We start from the raw sequence: 23414 nt of genomic DNA on the forward strand, positions 1-23414 counted from the left end.
ATTGATAACCAGTGCTTTAACAAACCACTTAGACACTGTGATTTCCTTCCATTAGCCTGCCATTAGCCTAAACATTCAACAAGACAGCAAACTTGGATGTATCCATTCCAGCCAAGTACCACTGGTATCAGATTTTCCATTTCCAAACATTTTTACAAAGACCTACTAAAACTAACCCAGTATTCTAGACCTAATGCACTTTGGGATTCTCAGGGAAGACACTCTCAGTTCTCAGTTCAGTCATTAACTTCAGAATACTTTGACTCACTTCAGAAATTCCCCACACAGGGCACATAGGGGACGTGCTATCAATCACTTCTGAGAGATTGTACCACTCCATTTCAAACCAAGATGATAATTTGACCTTCCTCATATTCGCCTTGACTATAGCAACACAATATATAGGGGCTTACACCCAATTCAACTAAGAAAATACTGAAGCACTTCTTCACATGAACAGGTGTATCAAACCTTATTTTAATTCTCTCATCAATGGCTTCCTAAAGAAATTCAAAATCATGTTCAAGGCCTTACTTTTATCTGATAGGCTTAAGACATTTAAGATGCCTATGGTACAGGGATGGAAACCAGGGTTGAGAGCCCTGCTAAGCTGACAAAAGCTAATCTTATCTTTGTAGGAGCTGGAGATCTTAAGCTGCCAACTCAAAACTATGGAATAAATTCTGTCACTCTATAAATAAGAACTTACATATTAAAAAAATCACAGATCCACTTTCTGCTCCAGATACAAATTCAATTTCTGTATATTAAAGGAGTTCTAGTAAACTCCTAAAATAGCTTTGCTATTATTCAGCAGAGGATTAGACGTGAACTGAAGTGCACTAGTGAGCTAAGACAGCATTTGCAGTGACCAAACAGAACTGTTTCCCTCATCCCAGTACTATTTAACAGTAGGTTACATGGGTATTTCTAATCGTACTTGAATTCAGCATGAGGGAATGGGATGTGTGCATACACACGTGCAGACACAAAAAAGGCACTGTACTGAGGAAAAGCAGGTATTGGATACTGCTTGTGATGCTCAGTATGCTACAGAGGCTTAGCTATGGTGCTGAGTAACAGCCCACCTAATGCACATTAGAGGGGGCCACAGGATATCTGCCCTAAAAACTATGGACCAAGTGATGTCTGACATCAAAACTAGTCCTCATAACCCCATCTGAGGAAGAAGTTGGACTAGGTGACCACCTCAAACCCCTACCAACCTGAATTATTGATGAACTTTTCAATTTTAGAGCTTTGTAATTCATGATTCTTAGGGCAGCGTATACCAGTTTTCTCAGGCATTATTACAATATAATTACTTGCTGTTCATCAGATATTGATGTCTGTATAGAATTTATAATTTAGCAATTAACTATCAGGTATGCAAATGCAGTTCCTGTGTAAGTGTGCAGACTGTCTCTCTCAGAAGAATAAATATGAGCCTTAATGTAAATACACGTTTTCCTCCATTAGTGCATAACAGATTTGTTAGCTCTATAAGTATCTACTCCTTAACTTGGTACAGAACTTTGGAATCCCTTCAGCACAAAAAGAACTCTATAGACAGATGCATTATATTTTGCAGCTGATTTTCCTAAAGTCTTCTTTGCATGGATTCCCATAAATGGCCTCATACTGCATGGTTTCAGACTACAGAGTCCAAACACCTCAGCTATCCAAAAGGAAATTCAAATGAAAGTGATGAATTAAAATGAAGTTTACAAGAAGTATTCTGGGGTAGTATGGAATGGAAAAAGCTTTGATAACATGCGCTCTATGCTTCTCATACCCCTTCTGGCTTGCAGGAATCCTAAATCTTCATGACAGTCAAGTATAATTTAGAATTAGTAAAAACAACAACAAAAAAGGATATTTGAATATTAAAACAAATGCATCTCACATTTTATTATTTATGGAGTTTAAGTGCGTACTTGAAATGTAAAGGATGAAAAAGTTGTCTAGAACACAAAAGCAATATTCTGCCATATCAAGAACACATGTAAAATAAATTAAAATAAATAAACGATACATTGTGATTATTTGCACATGCTGCGTCATTTGGGCAGATTCAGAATAGAAGATATATATTTCACTACATAAAACGTATTTTGTAAACATATCTAATCCTAAAGAACTAGATATCCATTCTGCATCCTTTACATAAGCCTCATTATTAATATCATCCGATTTCCCAGTTTTTAAGTGTTCCAAATGTACAAAGAACTAATAAGAGCTACAGAGGTAAAAATGTTGATTCACAACTTTTTCTCTGTTACTTATCTTCCTAAGTAGTGAAGAAAAAAAAATCCTAACCCCCCCCTAAGCACACAGCCAGTTCCCGTGATATTTAAATACATCTTAGAAACTGATTTTGATCTAGTAGGGAAGTCTTCACCATTTCACCTCCCAGAAAAGCTGGAGTATTTAACCCGTACTTGGAAGGAATGTTAAAGTGGGGGGACTCTTAATACAATGCTCGCTTTATACAAAAAATATTTGCTATCAGGTAACTAATAGCTCTGCTCCTCCCCTAGCCTTGCTAGGAATAACCTCAACTCTCTAAATAAATACTTAAGCCTCTGCTTACAGAAAGAGTATTTCTTTTCCATTTCTCTGTCAAAGCCATCAGTAGCACCAACAAAGCTTTTAACTTCGTTGCCCTGCATCTGTATTTGACACAGTTCTTAAAGCACGCTGCGATAGGCAGGATGCTGTTAGTTGTAATGGGGCTGTTTGCTAGGACCATTTCTCTGGGGAAGTGAAACACAGTAACTAAGTGAGCTGGAGACGCAGCCAAGAAATCCAGAAATCACTCCCCATCTGCTGCACTAGAAGTGTATGATCGATACATTGGATGAATCCACTTTAGTCACTGGTTCGTGTTGGGTGAAAAGGTGCAAAACTATGTATTGTCATGCTTTTTGCTTCAGTTAACAACAAAACAAAGAAAACCAGGGAAAAGCAGACATAACAGTATTAAAAACAAAGATCAGGCAGAAAGAATTTCCAATAACAAGACAAACAAACAAACAAACAGTCTTGGATAGAGATCCTGTGAAATCTAAAGGACAATTTGCTACAGTTTTGTGCAATTTGTTCTTTCTTTGCAACACTGAAAATACCGTGTGTCCTAACAGCTCATGTGAATAGCACCTCAGCATATATCAAATAGATGTTAAGGGAATTATACTTTTCTGTTTTCTGTTGAGGTTATTAATTATCTTAGAAATGTTGAAGAGAAAATTACCAGAATGTACATTTGTTACAAAGACTAGCACTATTTACCCTCAAAGTACAAATAAAATCAGAACTTTTGTTACTGTTGTCTGCCTGTTTCCAGTAATTCCAATTGGGTATAGTACATCTTTTCCTCACTATTTACAAATAGTTGAAATGTTACCCGTTCTGAGGGTTGCAGAACATCAGAAACACCTAACAGTCAGGCTGTACACAACGATGTGTTCAGAGCTGTGAAACCAAGCAGTACAAGACAGCTTTTTCACACTGCACAGAAAGATTTCAACAGTTTAGAGCAGAAAGTGAGAAGCACTGTCCTCACTCAAACGGCAGAGGACTTTTATAACATAATACTCAACTATTTAATTCATGACTTCCTAGCACAAGAACACCTTGCAGCATCAAAACATCAGCGGAAGGAGCCTCTCACACCTGAGGATGGATGCAGTTTGACTCTGGTGACTTCAGGAGACCTCTACATGTCCTAATCAAGCAAAGTGTACTTTGGAACAGCTTTAGGCTTCAAAGCAAATACAAGTATGGGAATGCGTTTAATCAGGCATAGTGCCTATCCAATTTACTGTAATAACTGCTGTAAGTGGTCAGGAACCTTTCCCAAAAATCCTTCTTAATCTGGGTTTCACTGACTAGAGAGGAGCACTGTCCTACAGCTTAATGACATCAGACTGCCTTTCTCACCAGTGTCCAAATCAGTAAGCTGAAGACATTTAAGTGCATTTTGCAGTGTGCATACTTGCTTTTCGTTCTGAACAAATAAACTTTTTAATTTCTCTTTTTTTTTTTTTTTCCTAACCTGGAATGAAGTTACTTAATTCAAGTAAGGAACCAGTAGCAGTAGCCCTATGAAACATTGTCTGTAATAACCCTGTAATGTTTAGTCATAGGACTACAAAAATAGGAGCAAGTCCAAAAAGAGCAAACATCACCCTTTTTGATTCACTGTTATTTGGTCACATTGGAATGAAATCTTTCCTCACGTTTTAAGACATCTTTATCCGAAGTGCTCCAGTCTAACGGTTAGTCATCCGTATAGGGTATATCAGTATATGGGGTTCTCATTTCCCCTTCACCCTTCTAGCTACATGTGCAATAGTACAATAGCACATATATACATCCTTCAGGCTTCTGGCTCTTAACCATCTCTGTAGAAGCACTATGCAGAAACGATGAATGCACACCTGGTTAAATGAACTTTGTATTTTCTATGGTACAGAACTCACATAGGATTTCCTTCACACAAACATTGCCATCTCAACCTCCAAAGAGTGACCTTGACTCTGATCATCTATTCACTAAATATGGAAGGCTTTCTCAGTCTAAATCCATATTTCTGACTTATTTTGGAAAAAAAAAAAGTTCAAACATGCACAGGACTCAATTAAGATGCACATGGATTGGCTATATGATAAAGAATCAATTAAAATGATCAAAGACAAGCAGCAACAAAATGCAATTTTATCCGTAGCTTTCAAATAAGCCAACAAAAAGATGCGTTGGAACTAAAAACATGTGCCCCCATATTCCCTCCCCCAATTCAACTACCCATTAACAATGTTGCATAGTGAGCAATACCTACCTCCATTTCATATTTCTAACTCCTATGCAGTGATATTCTGTCTCAAGTATCTTTTCTATTTTTTTTGAAACAAGAAAAGGCATATTACCATTATTTTTCCTGTATTGTTATCAGATTAGATTATATCAGACTACAGATTATAGACACCCAATTGCTTTTTCTATAACTACTTAATTCTAGGGAATCTTCCATTTTAAAACTATAGGATATAATGCTAATTCTGTTAATTTCAGTGAGAAGAGATCTGTAACTCATCATATACACATTTGGCTTTACTTTATTAAATGGAAAGTAGCAGAAGTTAGATTTATATTTAAAACATTTATATTTAAATTATAAATTTAATTATATTTATATTTAAAATGTTTATATTTAAATAAATTAAAACGTGCTGAAAAATTTATGGCAACATGCTGCATTAGGAATAGAGTTCTCCTGTCTGTTATTCCCAGCGGTTAAAACAAAAAGTCAGTTCTCTCATCTATACTAGTGTGTTTTTGGCTTTAGGAGAATCAGCATCTTCCTGTGACATTTAGGTTTTTGTGTTTGTGCATGCTGAACTTACAAAAATAACTTCAGTGCTGTTCTTGAGGGACTCATTCCACCAACAGCTCAGCAATCACTTTTGATTCTTAACAATTGGAAAATCACAGTATTTGAAGTGGGACTTATTCTTATGACCAGTAAGTCACCAAGTTGTAGTGAAAATTGTAATCCCTAAAATTATCACTCGTATTAATTTGGCCTTTTGGATAATTGTCATCAGCATTGTTTCTGATTTTAAATAGAAACTTGGTAATATTTTTTGCTATAAAATGGTTTAGTTTTTAATTAGAAAGAATGCTATTTAATTATGATTACAACACTGTATTTATTTTTTAAATAATAAATCTCTTATACCAGCTGTCTACAGAACAGGAACTGCATCTTGAAGCACTGTGCATCTTTAGCTCAGTTTTTCTATCCTCTGAAAAACTGTTTAAAGGCAAATTAAAACACATGTTGGCTAGGTGCATTGTGAATCTTACTTGTCACACTTGTGAATAATTTCATTCTTTCAACATCTCCCTTAAAAAATCTGATCTGTAACTTTATAATTAGCTGGAATGAATACAGAAGATATCCACCTTTACTTCACATGGGTTATGGTAAAAAATAAATAAATAAAAATGTATATGATTTTGAATTATGTGAAAGATAAACTGTCAGCTCATGTAGCTCAGTCTACACTAGTCACCCAAAAACATTTAGGAAGAAATATTTAAACCTTTCCTTCCAGCTATTTTGCACGGTATCTTTACAACTTTTTGAAAGCTTGTCACAGCCTATTGATGCTGAGTTGATCCACCTACTCTGCACTGGACTGTTAAAAACTGAATAGAAACTAAAAATACAATGGGATTAAGAAAAAGCAGTAGAGCCTGACATTGATTGGCAGCTTTTCCAAATTATGGCTCCTTATTTACAGAACTCAGGAAACCACAGCCTTTTAAAGGGTGTGTAACAGATACACAACCTGTAACAGATACACAACCTGTACACAACCTGTACCAGGTCAAATGCAAATAGTGTGGTAGGACTTAGGTGCCATCATGTAAACGCAGTTTGGGAAATGCAGAAACTGTTTTACACTTTAACACCCAGGACTCTCTGAGTGCCTTCCAATATCCACTGAGACAGCACAGGAGAAGTCACCAAATCTCAGATCATAGAATCATAGAATCATAGAATATGCTGAGTTGGAAGGGACCCTTAAGTATCATCAAGTCCAACTCTTGACACCGCACAGGTCTACCCAAAAGTTCAGACCATGTGACTAAGTGCACAGTCCAATCTCTTCTTAAATTCAGACAGGCTTGGTGCAGTGACTACGTCCCTGGGGAGCCTGTTCCAGTGTGCAACCACCCTCTCTGTGAAGAACCCCCTCCTGATGTCAAGCCTAAATTTTATGTTAGACATAGATGTTAGACATAGTGGTATGTCTCACTGAATAAACTTTTTTAAGGGATAACGTTACACTCCTCATTATGTTGAAGTGTTTGTGAAAGCAAAAGTTAACTACTTTTCCATGAGAAATGCTTAACTGTTTAAGAAAAGTATTTGGACTGAATTATTGAAATCAAGAGTGTAGCACCCATTGCTAAGGCTCAGCTCTGGTATTTGAAAATCTTCAAGGAGACAGCTGGACAATGAATCCTTTCTTCTCTAATCCTGTTATTGACTGAAGAGAGAATAAGGATGAATACAGTAACTTTAATTTCTTGTGTTTCACTTTTCCTTGGGTTTCAGTAATATGACAGTGAACTGCAAGTAGAGTAAGGGCTAATTAGACGCCAGCATTGTTTTGTCTCTGTCTATCCAAGCATGGATGTGTTTTGAATACTACTGACAGAGTGAGATGGACAGTTGTATGTCAATCAATACCGTATCACTGAAAACGTCACAGGAACATGCTCTAGAAATTGTAGAAATCTAAACTCTTACAATTTCACAGCAGGTAGAAATCAAGTAATAATTACCCTAGCATTACCCCAGCTATCTGCACTTTCAACATACAGAGATGAACACCAACCATTACCTCAGACCTGAACACCTGCAAGAATGCTTAGGTTTGGATTTCTGTCTTAGATTTCAGTCACATAAAGAATTGTGTTTTCATTGGGCAGATGAGATATACTTCATTATACGATTTCAATTTGACAGAAAACTTTGCTTCTGTTTATGTGTATGGAAAAAATATAACTAAAATAAAATAGACCGAGGCTACCTGCAGGAAATATTTCCAGAAGGTGAGGTTATCCTGAGAAGCATTTCTTAAGCAGGTCAGAATAGCAACTGAGAGAAGGAACAAGAGAAAAGAGCTGAGTTACTTAAACTTAGTTGAGTATCAATTGCTCAGGATACAGTCTACCTTATAACTAGCATCCTGAATATGTCCCCATATTCAGTCTTTCAGATCTAAAAAAAAAAATAAATTGAGTGCACTGCAAGAAAGATGTATCAGTATTCAACGTGTATTTCATCCTCAGTGAGTAGTTACTGCACAACAGATAACTGTGAGTTTAAAGAAAATGCTTTCAATAGTTCCATTTTTTCCCCAAAGCCCTAAACAGATCACACAGCAAAATCCTGAACTGACACTTCAGAGATGTTACAGAGACTGCTTTTTCCTTTTCCATTCTGACACTAGTATTTTTAATATAATATTAAGCAAAAAATATTGTGGAGAACTTTGAAAGCATCAGATGTCTTAGGAAGGCCAAAAACTAACTTCTATGGCATCCTGCTGTTAATTTGATGCTCTGTAGAAATCAGAGACAAAATCACAAGAAGCTGAAAAGGTAAAACCTTAGGTCTGAATTGTTATTCCATAGAGGTTGCAGCAGGCGGGTAAAACATATTTGGCCTCATCTGCATCTTCAAGCATGAAAGGTTATGTGAGATTGATGTTAAAGGTACAAGAATTATATCTTGAGAATGTACAAGTAAAAATGCATTCCATTAAAAAAAATACATCTTTAACAGGGACATTAACAGCAGTCCTCAAAAGGATGGGAAGATATTGTTCTCTTTTGTATTCATTTCTTAGTAAGTATCAATACTATACACACGTATATACATGCAGATTTCTCAAGATCTTGTACTGCTTTTCTGTCTCTATCTCCCTAACCTCTCATAAGCATTCCTGTGTCTTTGTTGTTTTGTATCCAGCAATACCACGTTATTCACTCACTTGCTGAAGCTGTGCTTGACACCACAGGGTACAAAATAACACAGAAAACATTATATCTGGAACAAGAAAAGATTGCCTGGTGCTGTGAATACTTCTACGAAGAGCAAAATCAGCTTTGCCCTTTCAAAAGTTAGATCAGCAACTTGATTGATTGCCCTCCCCTGCTTTTTGTAGTCTTTCAAGAGTTCAAGAATTGGCCAGAAAATCAGTGTAACTCATGTAGAAGCCCCTCCAAAAGGAGAAATGAAATGTGATTTTAGTTTGGGAAACTATTCACTAGTATCTGCTGGGTGCATATTTGAAGTACCAGACAAAATGCAGGAAGCCTTGCTGAAAACACACTCATTAAATTTTGGGGGCTACTAGTAAGGTCGTATTCTGCATATATCTTATATAAAGGGAAAGAGAAAAGCCACTCAAATGTTCTGTCACTGCACTGTGATATATTTCAATCATTTATAGGGAGCTCTCAGCAAAGAATGCAAACAAGAAATTTTTTCCTGGAGAGTAAGATTAACTTTTACTTTAAAAGGATCCCCAGCTGCCCTGTGTAAATTCTGGAAATGAAAAGGAATTTCATTTCTCAACTCTCCAAAACTGAAACCACTCTTTCTCTATGCAAATCTCTACATACAATATATATCTCTATATACAATATATATCTGGAAGGAAATACTGTATTGCGCTCAGCCATGAAGAGGTAAAAGGATACAGATGGCAGTTCTCAATACTTTAGTAATACAAAAAATGCTTAGAAAGCTTAATCGGACCTGATACACAAAAGTAGCAAATAACAATTTAGTTATTGGAGTAGGAATTTAGAAAGTTACAAACCAGGGGAAAAAAAAAATATTATGAGCTCTGAAAAAAAGAGCTGTTATTTACACAGCATGAAACCAGGGGACAAGATTTTATTCAGAAGTTTTGCAGGTGTGATAAAAGAGGATATTTATAAAATCAGCAAAGCACCTCAATAGCAAATGTAGTTGGAAATTACAAGTAGCACCATCTTTCCAGGAAGAAGTTTCTATTTGATTATTTATAGGGCAATGCATCTTTACTGAAATACAGCGATGTTGGACTGCATTACCACCCGTCTAACTGACTAACTCATTCATTTTGGCTATATAATGCAAAGTGATATGACACATGAACACAATTCTCTAGGTATCACAAGTCTGACTGATAAATCTATGTAGGACTACATTACATTTATGATCATAAATGGTTCTCTACGGATCAGGAGCATCAGCTAGAGCTACAGCTGTGAAACTAGTTTGAAATAGTAAAAGATATTTTTATTAGTACAAGAAAATTAAATCAAGTTATGTCACCTTACAGTCAAACCACCAAAATCCACTCAAATATTTACTCCGGGCTAAAATTGGATCTGTCACAACTTTGGCTCTTCCTGTTTTTAACCTCTTATGAGCCTCTCTGCTGTAAACTTTTTCTGAAGAGGATCATTCCTCTGGAGGAATAACTGTGAGGTGTGAAAGTACATATACGAATTTTATCAGACTACCAGCATCAAATACCACCATGCCACCTATGGCAAAATTACTGTTTTCAGGTCGAAGTCCAAAAATGTTGCTTCCTAAGTGGGATTTCTACCTCTCACATAGAGTTTCTCTGTGCTTGCATGACAAATTAAAATGCAAATTATGTGCAAAGAATGACAGAAATCACTGAGAACCCCTCAGCTTAATTCATGCAGTATCTGCTACTGTTGTTTTGCTGAAAGATGCATGGGGAGGAAGCCATCCTATGATACTCCAATTGAAAGCTTGACACCACATACCTGAAAGACTTCTAGTTATTAAGAAACCTGCTTCCAGGTGTGAAGACAGTAGGAAGTCTGTATTATACAGGTGATAAACCCGAATCCGGAGATATAGAAACAGCCACTGCCTCCAACATTTCTGGTCATGTCACCAACAAATTTCTGTATCATCAGTAATGAAAAGCAGTCATGACCCAAATATGCTATGTATTTTTCAAATGAAGTTAAAAATAATGCGTGTCCCTCACTCTACAGAGCACAAACTAAATCTCTTTTGTCTTTGTTTAGCTTTTTTTTTTTTATACCTTGGTAAGTTATAAAACGGTATAGATAAATTTTAAGTAAGAAATGCATTGAAGTCTAATATATCTAACTCTTAAATTGCTCTTTGTCAGATACGATGGCTTTCCACTGTCTCCTCCCACACACTTTCCATCTCTCCTGAAAATTGCTTCATCTTTGAATCATTACCATTGTAATTACAACAAGAAAAATCAGTAGAAGAAGAAAAAATCTTTGACATAAAGAGCATTATCATGGGACAAAAATATCCTGCTGGATCCAAAGATAACACAATGCTCCATTATTAATGTTTCTATCGATTATTGACTTCATGATGAAGTAAAAATCTAAATCTAAATCCTTTCACTTTATATGTGGCACTCCCTTGTGCCTGCAAAAAATGTAAACATGTCTAAAAGCTGTAAAGGGCATGGTCATCCCAAAACACCCAAGGAAAAAAGTTTTTAGTAATTTTTTTATTTCCCCTCAGTAAGAACATCAGAAAGTGGGATGTTATCTGTCTAGTATTCAGCTGGGCAAGTCCTCATATCTCAAAGGGAAGGTGTTTTAAGTATTTACCTACTGGGTGTAATATTTGCTCTTTGTTTGGATGTTTCAGAGTGGCTCTATGTATGGAATCACAGACCAGGAACATGGAATTCATAGAACAATTGCAAGGGACCTCAAAAGATCATCAGGTCATAGAATCATAGAATATTGAATAGGTCTACAACCTATAATTCTGCAAATACATAAACTCACAGATTAGACTTCTTTGGCTGGATAAATGATAAAATTCTACTTTTAAGAGTGGCATCCAATTATTAACAGGGATGAAAGTACAAATTTTAACTTGGAACATTATCAAATAAGTTATTTAGAATGAATATTTCCTTTTAAGCTCCAAGGGACCACTTTATACTATCATTTAAAATCAGACTGGAAGAGAGCTTGCATAGTTCAATGATTTTCTGGTCAGCTTTCTGACCCATGGCAGGATGAATTATTCTATGGTATTCCTGACAGACATCTGTCTAAACTATTGTTAAAAGCTCCATCAATGAGGGTATCACCACTCGTTCAGACAATCTCATTCAGTTTTTCATTTACTGCTGCAAATTTTTTCCTACCACCTAACCCAAATCTCCCGTCCTGTAACTTAAACTCAAACCTCTTATCTTAATCATCCCAGACAGAAAGTCCTTTTTCCTTCTCTGCACATTTTCATAAAGCTAAGGATTTTAGGTTACTTCCCACTATGTAGGGTACAGGATTCCAGTTCCCTCAAATCCTTCTTCATTATTCAAGGCCCTGACAACCCAGAAGACAAGGTACAGGACTAATACAGATCTCTGAATCCCTTATTTGCTAAGGAACATTTCCTACCATTTGACATTTTCAGTATAAAGGCTAAGGACTCAGTGGGGGAAAGAGAGTGGCAGATCCTCGCCTCTGGAGTTAGATTCTGAAAAACAATCACAAGGGCAGGAAGCAGTCTGCGGAGATGCTCACATTACCGCTGCTTCTGTTTTGCCTAGCAGGTAGATATTAGGAAGTTCAGCTTCTGTGGCTGTCAAAGGGGCTACAGCTTGTTTGCATTAAAAACAGAAAACGAGCAGAAAAGATAAGAACTGTTCTGATCTTAATCTGCAGCACAGTATCCATACCATCGAGCAGCCTTTACTGCAATCTTACACCACTTTCGATCTGAAAGCAGGAGTGTTTAACCTACGTTATTGTAGGATGTGAGCAGAAAAGAGCAAGGGTTTGGGAATATGACAGGTTGGCATGAAGACAATCTTCTGTATACACTTCTGTTGAGAGAGCTCACAATATAAAATACGTTTGCAGTGTTTTAAAGTTTACTCATAAATATTTAGAATGAAATCCTGATTTCTCTGGTCTCACAACAAGATTTTTACCAATGACTTAATAACAATTGTATTTCGTACTACAGGGATATGGATTACAGATGGTCCTTCGCTTTTAAAATTATATTTGTGTCTGTTCCTTAAGATCTCCTTATATATCACACTGTTCCTATTGTACAACTCTGGCAGTTTATGTGGAGAACATCCCCAACAATAGATTAAAAACAATAGTCTTACACATCCAAATATTATTTTCAGTGAAAGTAACAGACCTGTTTCATAACAGCATGCTTTAACAACACTCAGATGCTTCCAGGAAAAGATAAATCCTCCATTTTAAAATTCTGGCATGAAATTGGTTCAAGATTTAGCAACTGCTGTATCTTATTCTTTTGCTTTGTTATTAGTTTTCCAATAATCTTTTCCTCATCTAGATTACCCTCTATTATTTAGTTAGAACTTCCTCCATAATTGCAATCACTGAATAGTAATCACTTAATAAATATATCCTGACAGGTCTATTTTTGCACTGGGAGAAGATTCATTTTCTTTATCATCACTCCAGTAAGCAATTTTTCTCCCTACCTGAAGTAGCAAAATGAAATGTAGTGTCTGGTGCACAGTTCTGCTCTGATACATACAGCATTTCAGTAAGACCAGGCACCAATACTTGCACTTTTTATTCTTTGGATGTGGATTCTTCAAAACCCGTGTAGCGAGGAATTTGTGTTCACCGACTTTTATATATAATTCTATTGATGCACATAGGTAAAAGCTGCTTTGCACAGCTCGTTAATAGTGAGCTAATAGTGGCATTCCTGGCGACTTTTCAGAGTTATTTTCCTACAATACAGGCAGAACAGAGAGAAACCACATTTTTGTTAAATTTCATGAGAGGGGATTGTGGGCTTAGGTACACAACATGGAAAAGCCAAAAAGAGTGCGCGTTTAGTCTGCTGTCTATAAAGGACTAATTTTATATTAAATAGAATAAAATAACCTGAACAAACTTGGATACCTGCAGGTTGCTATAATGATTTCTTTTCCACTATGATGTGAATATAGCACAAGAAACTGCCGAGGAAACACAAAGAAAATAAAATAAATGGTGGTCTATGTGTAGAAACCTGTCTTTCTTCACAAAATGGATCAATTTGTCCTAAGTGGGCTTGGCCTAAGTCACTCAAATCAAAGCAAGTCTTTCTGCTGACTTGAAAGGATTTCAGGCTAGTTCTAGCAATAAATGGATACTCAGAGTAAATAAATTCTCCTATGAGAATCCCATTTTTCTGCTTGAAGTAAAGAAATTCTCAAATGTATTGTGAGGCTAATGAGGACCTCACACAGGTATTTAAGAATTCAAACTGTGTTCTGGGAAGGGAGAAATTCAGCCTCTGCTCATATGCTTTTTTACTCTGGTCTGGCCTTGCTCTGTCTTTGGACAGACTGTGGGGTTTGCCAGGTGCCTTCCGAACAGAACTATGTCAAGGTTCAAATACATCAAATTTGCATTCTTGAATATTATTAAGGTAAACATTCCTTAGTGAGTAATTCTGACACGAAATGGTCTGCCAACCTTTTAGTTGAAAGCTAAACCCATGAAGGAAATACACTAAGTTAAAATGATTTTCTGTAAAATTTAAGTACATTTTAGATCTCCACACTGCTGTTGAAAATACCTTGAGCGCCTCATCTTTGATCCAAGTACCAATCCACTGTTTAAGGACCAATTTTCCAGTGTTAACTTCTAGCATTTTTTGTACAAGTAGTGGCAAAAATTAGTTTTATGGTCCTTATTGCTCAAACTCTTTCTCCCCTTCAGCCCCATACAACGTGAGCCTTTGTGTTAAAACCAAGCCAGAAAAAACAAACCCATGGAATCAAGCTGTGATTTTCCTCTGAACTGAATTCCATTTCTGGCCTCATGTTTTGTGCTTTTGTAAATAGCCTCACAATCAGGCCTGATGATATGAACGTATCAAATTTCTTACTAATACAGCCCAGTCATAAAAATATCTGTGTATATACAATACAAAAATAATGGTTGAACAAATTTAAATGTATGATAATTACAAGGGCAAACCTATTTTTTTTCCCTGTAGTCTAATCTTTGCTGCAGGCAGAACCATATTAAATTTAAAAGAAATCTTTCTAATACATACCAAACAAGCAAAAAAAGCTTACACTTATTTACTTAATCATTTCAACAGCACTGCCCTTTCTCTCAAAAGAAGAATTGTTTATATACTTCTGCAATATCGAAAATATTTATTTCATAGCTCTGAAAATTAAACTAAAACTCTTACTTCAGGGTTCACTAGTCGAACTTGTAAATTTCAGAATTCTTTCATGGCATTGGTGTAAGGCATCTTTTTGTGTGCACAGTAATGAAGACTTAAAATACATTAATTACCTCTAAACAGGCATATTTCTAGAGGATTATAAAGCAAAAAAAAAAAAAAAAGGACAAAGAAGCAACTTTTAAAATAAGCAATTATTAGACAACTTAATGCAAAAATATTTATAAACTAGGCATTTTGTAAGGATCTGGTAATTACTTAATATTAAAACAAAATGCCTAGATTAATCCAGTAGAGAGAGGTTGATATGATGGAAGTCAGAAAGCAGTTGTGAAAAAACACTCTGCATCTTTGCTGGTGACAAAGTGTTCAGTCATAAAAGCTTTGATTTAAATCATATTAGCATAGTGTGGTAGAAGCATGCAGCACCACAACATTTATGGATATGCCCTAAAAATAGGAATCTTTTTTTTTTTTTTCTTCCCAATAAACACAGTCTTTTAGTTTCCAACTCATGTGTGCATCTGAAATGGATTGTATATTCAGGAAGAAGTCAGAGGGGAATGAAAAAAGAAAAACAGCTTGAGGGATGCAATAATCTCACCATACTTTTAATTAAAGAAATAACAATTCACTTGTAATAGGACTGTCCCATTAGGGTCCCTGATTGCCAAGAAAATCTCAATTGACCTACTTATTTTCTTTGGTAAATTCACCACTTAAAGATGATCTTGGATTTGAACTCTGTAGGTTTCTTTTAAGGTAAGTCCTCCAAATTTTTTTCAGGGGAAAATACACTTGCCTGAAACTTACATAGTCTCAGCTTGCAGTTGGATATTCTTACTCCAGATTATCTTGCTCATGCTTCTCAGAAGAGATGTGACCATTTAGATTTTCCCATTTTTGACTACAGTACAGGGAAAATAACTTTTTTTTTTTTCCTAGTAACTTTGCAAGGTAGTCCAAACACACAACCTAACTGCTTGTAGTGACAAAATAAAGAACTTCATTTAGAAACAATTAATTCTTCTTCAAAATAAGATTTCAAGTGCTGTAATTGAGAGGATAGAGCATCATTACTTTGTGTAAGTATAACCTTTTTGAACTTCCCAGGCTGACACATCACAGCTGAGATGCAATCGTGTTAGTCACGGCACGCTGCATGATGCCAATGCTGTACTGAGCAGCACGCTATTAGGAAAGGGTACAGCAGCATGCTGCACTACTGACAAGGCCCTCCCATGCTGTGATTGTCTATATGCAAACACCATGCCCACTGTCACAGCACAACACAGGAAAATGCTAGGGAGCTATTTCTGTAACACCAGGAGCACTTATTCCTCCACAACTTGACCCCTGCTCTGTGTGGAGATGGTGGTGGTGTGTTTCAGATGCGATGTATAATAGCAGGAAAGCACTGATGCATCAGACCAGGAAATTAAAAAGGATGCCATTCACACAAAGGAATGTTTAGTTAAGTTTGAAAAGCTTGGCTGAAATGGTACCGTGATGGACCATTTGTTACATCTTTACTTACTAACGTTCATTTGCTGTGGATTTTTTCCCCCCAAATCAGTTTGTTATCGATTTTAAATCATTCCAAGAGCTCATCTGCATTTCAGCCCAAACATTTGGAGTCTGAGCTAATTTTTGAAAGCATTAGGGTCCTTAAAGGAACAGCCTATTACAATACACAACAATAACTATGTTTCTACGATTTATGAAAAGAAAGCAATATGTGCCTGTTTCGGTGCCTGTCGTTTGCCTACCAATGGTGCAGTGCTCCCCATTCCAGCCCTCTCTGCATTCACATTTCCCATCTTTACAAGTTCCGTGCTCTGTACAACGGGGATGACACACTCGCTGGTCACACGCCATTCCTGTCCACCCTTCTTCGCAGCGACACGCTCCGCCAATGCACACCCCGTGAGTGCCACAGTCTACAGAGCACACTTCTAGGAGGAAAAAAGAAGAAAGATTACAGCTAGCTTATGCCAGTGGCAATAGGGCAGAAGTAGCAACCCAAGTCATTAAGTAAAATTGAGTAGAAGAAATACGCTTTTGCTGAAAACTACATGCTCTCAAAAACTGGCCTGTTCGTATCCAGATCAAACCCAGCAGTCAGTTTTTGCTGAAGAACATGGTAAATTACATGAAAGAGTCATTACAAAATTCTGTTCCTATGTGCTGGGCAGATCGCTGTAGAGCTGTGTTCTCTATTCTGATACAAGCAATTTTCACAGGTAGCTTCCTCGACGTCTGTCAGCACTGCAGAAGTAGTTCTGTAGTTCATGTAGTTTTGTTTTACTCAAACCTGAACCTGTGTTGATTTTAATACAGACATTTATTTGTTAAGAACGAGAACAAAACTCACCTAAGACACATTCAGCAGAGAATGGTGACAATTCAGGGTCACTTAGACTCTAGGAGTGACTGGAAGAAATACTTGCAAGTGAAAGTATTTGGAATCCTACTACTAATAATGGTGAGATATCCAGCATCCTGCTCCCAAGTTCTCTTACAGCTCTCTGCCAGCAGCAGTTGTGGAAAAGCAGAGGAGTCTTTTGCCTCATGCATCAAAGAAAATGACAGTTTAAATTCTCATTCATGTATTTTTCTAGCTGCTGCTGATGCATGAAGCAGAAAAAAACATATCTTGATACTCATTTCACTGGTGGGGTATTCTGAGTCATTAATCTTAAGAAATAACTGAATACATGTGAAAGCTGTAAAAATTACTTTGAGAGTCTTACTTATGGCCTACTATTCCATCTCAAGATTCAGCTTGCAATATAAATGCAAAATTTCAAGTATTTTTTCCCCCACAAATAGAACATTTGCTGTCTTGTCAAAACTGCTTTTTTTCTCCTTAGCTCCTTCTGTTAGAATAAACAAGTTTTATAATATTCAAGTCAACTGCAGCTTTGGAAAGGATGAAATTTTTTAGTTTAGACTTTGGTGCTTGGTTTTTATTGTGTCTTCTGCCCTAAAATTAATTCTTTAAATATTCCATATACAACTGAGAATCAAAAAATACCCTATATGCGAGAGTTTTCTGTTTTGTAATTTATTTTTTTTTTCATAAAATGGGTAGCATTTTGATGCACAATGAAGCAAACCCTGAAAATATACTCAGTTGGAGTGTTTTGCATTCCCCAAATGTTATGAACATATTTATAAATCACTGCTGTGGAGTTTTTCAGCTGAAGTTGCCAAACGACTATAAAGCAGTTATTGAACTTTCTCAGTCCACAAGAGAGTCAGTTGCAGAATGAAATACAGACTCCTGACCTACACCCCCACCCCAGCTGTCAGTCCCAAATTAGGAATGTATTAAAAAGTAGTATTTAAATAGTATTTAAAATATATACACACATACAATGCTTCTTTCCAGCATAATCCAGAACAGGACCAAATTTGTTCCAAATAAAATTTTCTAATTTATTTGTATTTCAAATTTGCCTCTGACATTCACGTTGTAATGAAATAGGTGCATTATTGCAAAATCAGAAGAAATATTCTTCTTACCAACAGAGCAGTCGGGACCCATCCAGTTGGGATCACAGCTACAAAGACCAGTGTCAGACAGGTATGTACCGTGCCCACTACACTGGTCTGGACACTGGGCTCTGGGAAGCTCACAGTTTATTCCACCCCAGCCTGGGCTGCAGAGACATTCACCATTCACACAGACTCCATGATTGGAGCACGTTGGATCTAAGCAATCAACTAAAGAAGAAAACAAAAACGATGTAGAGAAAGGTCAGTTCCCACAATATAATGTCTGGAAAATATGTAGTAGTGGTACCTTGAAAAGTTCATATCACTGGGACAAAATAAAGTAAATTCATGTGGTTGTTTAAGTCATATAACTATCTGGTCTGAGAACTGGAAAGCGTCAAGTAATTACATTAGCAGAATATAAAACAGGGTGTGACTGAAAAACAAAAGTTTACTGCAGGAATTCTGGAGTGAAGAACTACACAGACTTAAAAATAAAAGTTAAATATACATAGTAAGAGCTCCACACATAAGCCTTAGTCTGGGGGCATTCTGAAACACACAAGTTCTGCTGAGTTAAACACTGTGTGGAATAATGTATTGGCCCCCTCTCCTCGCTTTAAAAAAAATAAAAACATCAAACAAATTGCACTTTTCAAAAAATATATATATATTTTTTACTTGGGAGTATCTTTATCAATACTACTATTATTACTATATACTTGCTAGACCATTGTGAACATAAGATTGTGGTATCTACTTTAAATACCTAGAAGTCAAATTATTCATGGCTTTTAGCTTCTTTTAGACTTTTAAATTATTCAGGCACTTTTGAACATTTTATTCCTAGTCCATTAGTAGCTAAGCAGTGAAACTGAGAGTCCCTGTTATTTCAATCCATGTTCTACCCAGCAGGTAATTCTTTTAAGAAATAAAGAAAAACAGATGTACATACAGATTTCATCTTTATCTGAAAACAACAGCATAAGAAAGTGAAAACAGCTATGATGGAAAATCATCCATAAAACCTCTTCTGCCATTTCAGTCCTGACAAATAAAGGAATGTTATGTGGTGTCTTTCAAGTAAGCCCTATCAGTAACATTATGGTTTTCCAAATTTTTATCTTGTTTCATTAATTTGTGTAAGTGCACTATGCTCTACCGTGAGTACCAACATTGAGGCTTCACCAACTGCCTTTTGCTGTGGAATTGAGGGTCAAGGTCAAACTTATGTCCTAAATAAAATGAATTCATCTCATGACTGGTATATATCAGCTCACAAGAGAAGAACCAAAAATGATTGGCATTCTCTCTTGCAGCTCTAGGAAGATCTGAGTTTATAATGAAAGTGATTTATCTCTCATCTTTTCCAAATTGATCCTTCTAAATTAAGGCAGAGACATTTTCACTCTGCCTTATATGAACAATAGTTGATCTTTCAAATCTCAACTTTTCTATAAACAGTCTTGTCAAATTATTTTATGAAGTTACAGAGCATTTAAAGTAAGTATATAGATTAGATACAACTCAGAGGATTGAAGCAGGCCCATTTAGAGATACAATAACATGAGTTATCAGAATAACTCATATTTGATTTTAATTCAGATTACAGTAGCACAGAAATTACGGTAACAAGAAATCTTCTTATAAGATTTTCACTGTAATAATGACCCTGGCAATTTCTTCTTATTTTTTTTAAGATTCAGTGCTCAATTAATTGGACATGGAAATACTATAGTGCAATTTAGCATATACCCATAAACCATGATTATTTTGTGGTTCAGTTCACAAAAAAAAATCGTAAATTCATAAATTGTTCTAAAATCATCTAGAACCTTCTTCCTGTTAGTCCCCTCCATGCTCAACAAAATCAGAAACTCCGAAATTTAGATTATATCATTCATGCTATGTCTGTTATACCCAACACAGACAGTTGTGACAAAATAACCTGATTTAATAAAGAAATAAAGAAAAAAAAGAAAGATTTATGTCAATTTACCTTAAGGATGAATGATACTCTCTCCCCTAAACTTGTTTTTTTCTTTTAAGGTTTAATTTTAATGGGAAATTCAAATGGGTAATGTGTGTAACTTTCTGTAGTACATTGCAGGACAGTTAACTTTAGAAAATACTGATTAGTCCTAATGTATTCCACATTTCAGAAACACACCACCTTCCTTCTCAAATGGAAGTGCTCATGAAAGCGATGTAGAACAAAACCACCTCCTTCTACCTATATGAACCGTTTCCTATTGCTGAATTACTGATGCATGCAGCTGAGATTTATTCACACAGAATAAGCCTATCAATTCCCCTAAGCCCCAAATACCTTTGTTTTATAGAATAACAACTCACACGAACCCTCTTTGTCCATTGTTCTAGACAATTATACTTTTTTCTTTGTTTTGTTTTGTATGATTAAGTAATAGCTTTCAAAGTTTAAACTTGAAGAGACCTTGTACTCTGAACTCGACCCTTGCTCTATTTTAACACATACTCTTTGGGTTATCATCTCCAAGCCAGATCCTCAGCTGCTAAAATTAGCATAACTTGATTATCTGTAATAAAACTACACTGCTTTACGCTACAAAGGTTCTGCCCCCAACTCTTTAGAAGGGTTTACAATGGTACTTAATAAAGAATTATAAATGGAGCTTCTTTGGTGTTTAAACAAAGGACAACACACTTTAGCAAGTGAGTCTGTTAGACTTACTCACAGCCCCTTGGCAGCTCAGATCATTAGAGCTCATTTAGTATTGGGCCCTCTGTAGATTTGACAAAAAGGGTACTGAAAGCAATTTATATCCCTAAGGACAAAAAAGGAGGTCAAGGAGTTTTCTGAACAATATGTACCGTAAACCCCCAAAGAGCCATGAATTACACTTATGAAGTTAAATGTCATTGAAAAATGACTCGACCATGAAACTGACAAGAAAAACACTGTTAACTTAACCTAATTTGTCAATTTCACTTGTCTCCCCCCAAACCAGATTGAATGAAATCTGGCAAATATGCCACTTCATTCTGTGTGCAAATTTGTTAATAGAACAACCGTGTTTATGCTGCAAAAATCGTGCATCACAGATATTGATTCTAGTGCCACTTTCATTTCAGGTAAATTGTTTGAACAATATGACCATGACGAATATAAGAAATAAAAAGCTAACGGGAAGAAGAAAAATGCTGACCCACTTGTTCTAATTCAATATCCTAGTTGGAAAATGGCAAATGAACCAAATTTCAGTATTCTTTTTGGAAGCTCAAATCAAAAGAGGAAATTCCATATTCTAACATAAATATAAATATATTTATTTGCATCATTCTACCATTAATTCATGCATAAAGTTTAAATATGATCAGATGATTACTTGCAACTGGAAAGACAAGACTTCATATCATACCCTTTTCCCCAGAGCTCTTGAATTAATGTGACAAATATGTACAGAAGAAATGGAATTTTACAGTAGAAATATGCTGGTTGCTCCTTATTTATTTGTAAATTAATTTATTGAGTTATTTATTGCCCAATGAGGTATGCAAAAGGTTATATTAACCTTTTCTATCATGTTATCGGCCCCTTCCAAGCTTGCAGTTAATACCTTCTGCCTTTGCAATTCATTTACCTCTTAAACTCTTCATCCTTTCAAGCACTGGTGACTAAATAATCTATATCCTTTCCCCTCACATATTAATTTAACTCCTCCAAACTTTGTTAACTGAATGTTTTGCGGTGTTTCCAGGTTTGAAAGGTGTTAACATTAATGCCTTTGCAACAGTACTTGCACTAGCTTGTTCTATAAACTTATCTGGAGTGAGTGAGGAATTTGCTTCACCTATTTCAAACATTCATATCAGGATAAGCTAAATTAAGCACTAGAAGAGCCTATTTCTCTTGTAGGAGTGTTAGGGGATTCAAAGATGTCTACCCCAGATATAGCACAAACGTTGCAGACAATTGAAAGTAACGAGAGAACTCCATGCAAGTCCCTGGAAATTATCATCACAGTGGATGAGGAATTGCTTACAAAGTAGAATTTACAGAATTAAATGAAAAATTGTTCAATTTTAGGCCATTTACCATAGTCTCTCTAATAATTTTAAAAATTATAAAGAAACACAGAACATGATGAAATTCATGTAACTTACTTAGATTGAGCAAACAATTGCAGGTTGTAACAGAAAGAGAGCTTCTGCATTCCTAGGGAATAGACTGGATGTTGTAGGATGTTGCATGCTACAGACAGTCTTTTCCACCTTCAATTTCCATAAGAATGTGAGCTATAGCAGGGCATTTCAAATAATTTTTTAATTTTTCCCATAATCATACACTCAGGGTGACCTGAGAACTGTCATTTGTAGCAACCAAAAGGGACCTTACAGAATTTTCTGAATAGAACTTAAACTGTAATTCATGGAAAAATGGAAAAACTAATGACTTCAGCTGAGTTCTGGATTAGAGCTCTAGTGACTACAGTGTTGTGAAGCATTCCTAGAAAGAGATGACAGGAATGACCTGAACAAATTGTTGCAGTGTTGGCAGTCCCACTATTGAGGATCCTAACTTAGATTTGATTTCAAAAATAAGCTCATTCAGACTAATGCCAATCTTGTCCTGAAGGCAATAATTGCAGCCCACATACAAAGATTAAATCCTCCTGTGACATAGGTCCCCATGATTTTCTTCCCTCCTGCCCCCATCTTTTTAAAAATTTATTTATTTATTTATTTGTAGGAGAAATAGTTGCTTACTACAGGGTAAGATAAAAATTGATATATATGTGATGTACAGCTCTGCATCCCACTCAGAATACTCCACAGAGTCCTTCTAGTCCTGAAACCATACAGCTCCTCTCCTGTCACCTTAATCTTCAAACTGCTCCTCCTTTTGGAGGATTAATAAACTCTGGGAAGTCATCATAAACTACCTTGAAATATCACTGCTCTAAGGATGTGCCAAGGTATGCAGAACTGTCTATCTAGCATTCCTCTGGAGAGTTAAATTCTCTCCTAAAACCATACTTTCATTTTAAAAAGAAAAGGAGTTCAATTTAAGCTGTGCATTCTAACAAAAACCACTGTGCATAAAACCAGTATCAGCTCCAGC

At 36.1% G+C, this 23414-nt stretch overlaps 1 protein-coding gene across 15 annotated transcripts in view; it reads right to left on the minus strand.

Moving 5' to 3' along the window:
* Positions 1-23414, minus strand: part of TENM2 (teneurin transmembrane protein 2) — a 1136432-nt gene that overhangs the window by 60515 nt on the left and 1052503 nt on the right. For 11 of the 15 annotated variants that reach the window (XM_068697798.1, XM_068697795.1, XM_068697797.1 and 8 more), the window contains 2 exons: positions 18338-18538; positions 16552-16764 (listed from right to left, as the gene is read on the minus strand). In XM_068697798.1, coding sequence (XP_068553899.1) covers positions 16552-16764; positions 18338-18538 — 414 coding nt within the window. The remainder of the gene's footprint in view (positions 1-16551; positions 16765-18337; positions 18539-23414) is intronic. The other 4 variants (XM_068697794.1, XM_068697793.1, XM_068697790.1 and 1 more) reach the window with 1 other exon arrangement.

This window comes from Anas acuta, chromosome 14, assembly GCF_963932015.1.
Source record: "Anas acuta chromosome 14, bAnaAcu1.1, whole genome shotgun sequence".
In the NCBI taxonomy this organism is placed as follows: domain Eukaryota; kingdom Metazoa; phylum Chordata; class Aves; order Anseriformes; family Anatidae; genus Anas; species Anas acuta.